Genomic DNA, 6428 nt, shown 5'->3' with positions numbered 1-6428 from the left:
GTTACAGGGTTGAGGGTTTAGGGTATTAGGGTTTAGGGTTTAGGGTTTAGGGTTTAGAGTTTTAGTATTTAGGATTTAGGGTTTTAGGGTTTAGGGTTTAGGGTTTAGACTTTAGAGTTTAGTGTTTAGGTTTTAGGGGTTAGGGTTTAGGGTTTAGAGTTTAGGGTTTGGGTTTAGGGTTTAGGGTTTAGGGTTTGGGTTTAGGGTTTAGGGTTTAAGGTTTTGGGTTTTAGGTTTACCGTTTAGAGTTTACGGTTTACGATTTACGGTTTAAGGTTTAGGGTTTAGTGTTTAGGGTATTGGGTTTAGGGTTTAGGGTTTAGGGTTTAGGGTTTTAGGGTTTAGGGTTTATGGTTTAGGGTTTAGGGTTTTAGGGTTTTAGGGTTTAGGGATTAGGGTTTAGGTTTTAGGGTTTAGGATTATAGGTTTTAGGGTTTAGGGTTTTGGGTTTTGGGTTTGATTTTAGGCTTTTGGGTTTTGGGTTTAAGATTTAGGGTTTAGGGTTTAGGGTTTAGGGCTTGGGGCTTTAGGATTTAGGGTTTAGAGTTTATGGTTTAAGGCTTAGGGGTTTAGGGTTTAGGGCTCGAGGGTTTAGGATTTTAGGGTTTAGGGTTTAGAGTTTAAGCTGTAGGGTCTAGGGTTTAGGGTCGAGGGTCTAGGGTTAAGGTTTTAGGGTTTAGGATTTTAGGGTTTAGGGTTTAGAATTTAAGCTGTAGGGTTTAGGGTTTAGGGTCGAGGGTATAGGGTTTAGGGTTTAGGGTTTAGAGTTTAGGGATTAGATTTAGGGTTTAGGGTTCAGGGTTTAGAGTTTAGGATTTTTGGGTTTTGGGTTTAGGGTTTAGGGTTTAGGGTTTTAGGGTTTTAGGGTTTAGGGTTTAGGGTTTGGGGTTTGGGGTTTGGGGTTTGGGGTTTAGGGTTTTTGGGTTTTAGGGTTTAGGGTTTAGGGGTTAGGGGTTAGGGGTTAGGGTTTAGGGTTTAGGGTTTAGGGTTTAGGGTTATAGGGTTATAGGGTTTAGGGTTTAGGGTTTTAGGGTTTTAGGGTTTTAGGGATTACTGTAATGACCCGTCTTAATATAGGGTGTATTGGCGGAAACAATACACTAAGTTGGGTCACTAAAATTTTCAAAATAAATTTATAACTTCGAATAAAGTAAATTAAAAAGTCATTACATAATAATCCAGGGAGTAAAACACTCCCATAAACAAAAATAAATAAAACATCTAAACTTCAACTTAATGTTCTAGGTAACCCTACATCTCTCAGTCTTATTCCCCAGTCGCTCCGAGTGAATTCAATCATCACCTGCAACAACTAAACCGCAAATTACCACTTAGTGGCCAGTAACTAGACTGTCCTTAACACAAAGGTTCAAATTTAAACAAAGAACTAATGCGAGACTTAATTAAAATTCAAACCAATTAACAACGATCCAACCATACAAGCCAAACCAATAGCGTCAAATAATGTTGATCAATTCAATTAATACCAAAGTAGGGTAACCAAATCAATTAAAACCAAGGATAACTTTTCCAAAACAATTTAACAAAAATCAAGTTAACAATATTTTCAAGTCGTACTTGGAACAGACGCAGTGAACAAATTCGCGGCCCACTAAGCCTAGATAAAGTCAGGGCGAACCTCGGGTCAACCACAATGATATAACCCTGTCTAAGAATGGCCAATCTCTCTCGTTTTCCGAAGATCCAGCATAACGAGAACGACAACTAAATCTAAAACCAATCTACTATAGATGTGCTGTCCAATCGAAGGAACCACTATGGACTTACCCAACGATTTTCAAATAACAAAAAAACCAATGTTCATAAGGAACCACTATGGATTTACCCTTAAGAACCCAAAAGTCAAATTCCAAAACCAAATCAAATGTTCATAAGGAACCACTATGGATTTACCCTTAAGAACCCAAAGGCCACGATGACCATTTCCAAAATACAAAAACTCCTATGGAGTAGTTCAAAACCAATCAAGATCAAAATCATACAGTTTAAGTTGTAATGTCTGAGTTTGGAATAAGGATAATTCGAACTTAATCAAGAATACACCTTACTACAACTCTTGGCAAGAATATACTACAGACAATGTTATTTTATTCTTAAGTATAAACTTGTCGACAAGCAACAAAACAGTTTTATAAACCATCAAAATAAAATCACATAGCCATTATAATAGTCAACAAAAGTCAATGGTCAAGGTCGAAGTCAATGCCAAAGTCAAGTTCTCTATTTACATGACTTTAACAACAAATGGTCATAAACTATCTAATTAAATAAATAAGTAGTACATGAAATTAACACATAACCAAGCAATTAGGTACATGACCAAAAATAATAAATTAATAAATTAAATCAGATTTTAATTCCTCTTAACCTTAATTAATTCACAAAATTCAAATTAACTAGTTTAAGCCATTATTAAATAATAATTTTGTAAAATTAAACCCAAATTCATCAAAATTAATTTACACTATTACCTACTGATTGTAACATATTTTAGTGTTAAAATAATGTGGAAATAAATTAAAATCAATAAATTACAGCCAAATTACTATTAATAAAAAGTGCAGATTTTCCAGATTTTCATAATAATTTAAAATAAAATTATTCAAATCACGAAAATTAAATTTTAACCAATCCTAAATTAAATCTATGTTATAACACATCATAGAAGATTAAAATAACAATAATATATGCACGAAAATAATTAAAGCAAAATTTACAATATAAAACCGAATTAATCAGTTTAAATTTTAATTAATTCTAAACAAGACTTCTATGTTTAATTAAGAAACTAAGTGAAGAAAAATCTAGTTACCTGGATAATGGAGGAAAGTAATAATCTTTAGAAGATTAAAGAAAACTCCAAGAAAATCTCCCAAATAATTTGCAAAATAAATTCCTTGAAGTAAGCTTGAATAATTCAAAATAAGTCTTCAAAAGTTACCCAAAAATATGATAATATTTTGACACTTGAAGAAAAATAAAGCAAGTATTCTTTTTTTTTTTTATTTTGAGAGAAAAGAATGAGAGAAAGAAAGTTTATGAGCTAGTTTATGAATGAATGAAAATTTCCATAACAATAGGCTAGTATTTATAGGAGGGGAAAAACCATCCCAAAAGACTCTTCATAATGGTTGAGAATTTATGAGCATTAGGAAGTTCAATCAACTTGAAGAAAAGAAAATGAAAAGATTTGAAGGATGTTCATGCATTCATTCCATTCTAGAATGTACCAATTAATTAAGCATAAATTAGAATCAATTAACCTAATTAAACACTAATTTTAAAAGCTTATCATGATAATAGTGTACTAAAAAAAAAATATATTTAGTCATCCTAATTTAAAACTTGTTACCACAAGTTGGTCCAAAAATAAATAACCTAGGACATATAATAGTAGTACATAAATTTAATGAAAATAATATATTAACACGACGACAACAACAACAACAATAATAATAATAATAATAATAATAATAATAATAATAATAATAATAATAATAATAATAATAATAATAATAACTTACGCTCCTTTTAAATCACATTATAAAGCATAAAAGAGATAGTTATAATAATCCACAAATAATATCATAATAAATTATTTTAAATTAAAAACTAGACTTAAAGAAAAGTAACTAGAAAGATGAATAAAATGGAAATTATGCCACAGAGAAAAATTCGGGGCATTACAATCCTACCCACTTATAAAAAGTTTCGTCCTCGAAACTTACAAAAAGAAAGATAACGAAACAAGGACGAAATAATTACCTTTGTTCGGCTACAAACAACTCGGGATACTTAAGTCGCATTGACTCCTCAGTTTCCCAGGTGGCTTGTTCATACTTTTGACTACGCCACAAAACTTTCACTAATGGCACTTCCTTTCTCCTCAGAGAACGTACCTGACGATCAAGGATTTTGACTGGCTTCTCCTCGAAAGTCAAATTAGGGTTGACCTCTACCGACTCTACGGCTATAACATGCGAAGGGTCACTTCGATAACGCCGTAACTGAGAGACATGGAACACATTGTGAACCTTAGATAGCTCGACTGGCAAAGCCAACTTATAAGCCACTTCACCAATCCTCTCAAGTACCTCATAAGGACCCACATACTTAGGGCTGAGCTTGCCCTTCACACCAAATCTCATTACTCCCTTCATTGGGGACACCTTCAAAAGCACCTTATCCCCAACATCATAAGTAATAGGTCTCCTACTCAAATCGGCATAAGACTTTTGTCGATCCTGGGCAGCCTTCATCTTTGCTTGAATAACTTTGACCTTATCTATAGTAGATTGGATAAGATCGGGTCCCAACACCAACGAATCATTTATGTCGCTCCAGAAAGTAGGACTACGACATTTCCTACCATAAAGAGCCTCGTAGGGAGCCATTTGGATGCTCGCATGATAGCTGTTGTTGTAAGAGAACTCTACCAAGCTTAAAGACTTCACCCACGAGCCTTGGAATTCCAGGGCACAAGCACGGAGCATGTCTTCCAAAGTCTGGATTGTTCTCTCCGTTTGCCCATCAGTTGCAGCATGGAAAGCGGTACTCAACTTCAACTTAGTACCAAAAGCCTTTTGTAACGAGGACCAGAAATGAGATAAGAACCTGGGATCACGATCGGACACAATTTCCCTAGGTACACCATGCAACCTTATGATTTCATTTGAATAAGCCTCCGCCATTTGTTCCATTGACCAAGTCTTCTTCATAGGAATAAATCTGGCAACCTTGGTCAAGCGATCAACTATTACCCACACTGCATTCAAGCCACCAGCGGCATTAGGAAGCCCCATCACAAAATCCATGGAAACGGAGTCAAACTTCCATGCTGGAATAGAAAGGGGTTGTAACAAACCACCTGGCCTTTGATGCTCAATCTTCACCTTCTGACACACCAAACACTTGGCAACAAATTCAGCAACCTCTTTTTTCATACAAGGCCACCAAAAGCTTAGCTTGAGGTCCTTATACATCTTCGAACCTCCAGGATGTACTGAATAAGGAGTGTTATGAGCTTCACTCATGATTTCGTTCTTCAAAATCGGATCATTAGGCACACACCATCGCCCTTTGAACTTCATACTCCCATCCTCTGCAATATCAAAACTCCCAGCTCGTCCTTGAGCCTTTGCAGCCCGAATCTTCCGAAGCTTAGGATCATTCTGTTGCTTCTCTCTTAACTCAGCATAAAGAGCAGGCTCAGAACTCATAGCGCTTAAGCGAGCTTTAACCCCACCCAATGATACCACTTCAATTTCCATCTTGCGGAATTCCTCACATAAGTCCTTAGAGAGAACCTTCATAAAATTCAGCAAGGGTCCAGGCTTTCGACTCAGGGCATCAGCAACCCTATTAGCCTTTCCTTCCTTATACTCCAAGGTCAATTCATAATCCTTGACAAGCTCGAGCCAGCGCCTCTGACGCATATTCAATTCTTTCTGAGTGAAAATATACTTGAGGCTTTTATGATCAGTGTAAATCTTGCACGAAACACCATATAAATAGTGTCGCCAAATCTTTAATGCAAACACCACTGCAGCCAATTCAAGATCATGCGTAGGGTAATTCTTCTCATGAACTTTTAATTGCCTTGAAGCATAGGCAATAACCTTACCCCGTTGCATCAACACACACCCTAGTCCACTCTTCGAGGCATCACTGAACACCTCATACTCCTCTCCTTCTATCGGCAAGACTAAGACAGGAGCAGATGTGAGCTTTTCTTTCAATAACTGAAAAGCCTTTTCGCACTCTTCGGACCATCTAAACTTGCAGTCTTTCTTCATCAATTTTGTCAAAGGTTGAGCAATAATAGAGAAGTTATGCACAAACCTTCGATAATAGCCTGCAAGTCCTAGAAAACTCCGAACTTCAGTTACACTAGAGGGACTTGCCCATTCTATAATAGCTTTAATCTTCGTTGGATCAACCTTCACACCTTCCTTGCTAATAACATGGCCTAGAAATGCCACTTTCTTAAGCCAGAATTCACATTTTGAGAACTTGGCAAACCATTTCTGCTTCCTGAGAATGTTTAACACCATTTCTAGATGTTTAACATGCTCTTCTTCATCCTTCGAGAATACCAAGATGTCGTCAATGAAGACAACTACACATTCATCCAACAACTCGTGAAAGGACCTATTCATCTGGTCCATAAACACAGCAGGGGCATTCGTAAGACCGAAGGGCATGACGACAAATTCATAATGCCCATATCTAGTCCGGAAAGCCGTCTTTTGAATATCATCTTCCCTCACAGGGATCTGATGGTAACCAGACCTAAGGTCAATTTTAGAAAAGACACCCGCGCCCTTTAATTGATCAAAAAGATCGTCAATTCTTGGCAAGGGATATCTATTTTTGATAGTTACCTTGTTCAGTTCACGGTAGTCAAT

The 6428-nt window shown here is 36.3% G+C and overlaps 1 protein-coding gene across 1 annotated transcript; it reads right to left on the bottom strand.

Moving 5' to 3' along the window:
• Window positions 1–1193: 1193 nt before the first annotated feature.
• LOC130799830 (uncharacterized) lies at window positions 1194–4329 on the bottom strand. Its single transcript, XM_057663083.1, has 2 exons — window positions 3787–4329; window positions 1194–1312 (listed from the first exon to the last, which is right to left on the bottom strand). The coding sequence occupies exons 1-2, from the start codon at window positions 4278–4280 to the stop codon at window positions 1300–1302; spliced, it is 507 nt and encodes a 168-aa protein (XP_057519066.1). The 5' UTR covers window positions 4281–4329; the 3' UTR covers window positions 1194–1299.
• Window positions 4330–6428: the final 2099 nt, after the last annotated feature.

This window comes from Amaranthus tricolor, chromosome 14 (genome assembly GCF_026212465.1).
Source record: "Amaranthus tricolor cultivar Red isolate AtriRed21 chromosome 14, ASM2621246v1, whole genome shotgun sequence".
In the NCBI taxonomy this organism is placed as follows: Eukaryota; Viridiplantae; Streptophyta; class Magnoliopsida; order Caryophyllales; family Amaranthaceae; genus Amaranthus; species Amaranthus tricolor.
This window is presented reverse-complemented; position numbering and strand designations above follow the sequence as displayed.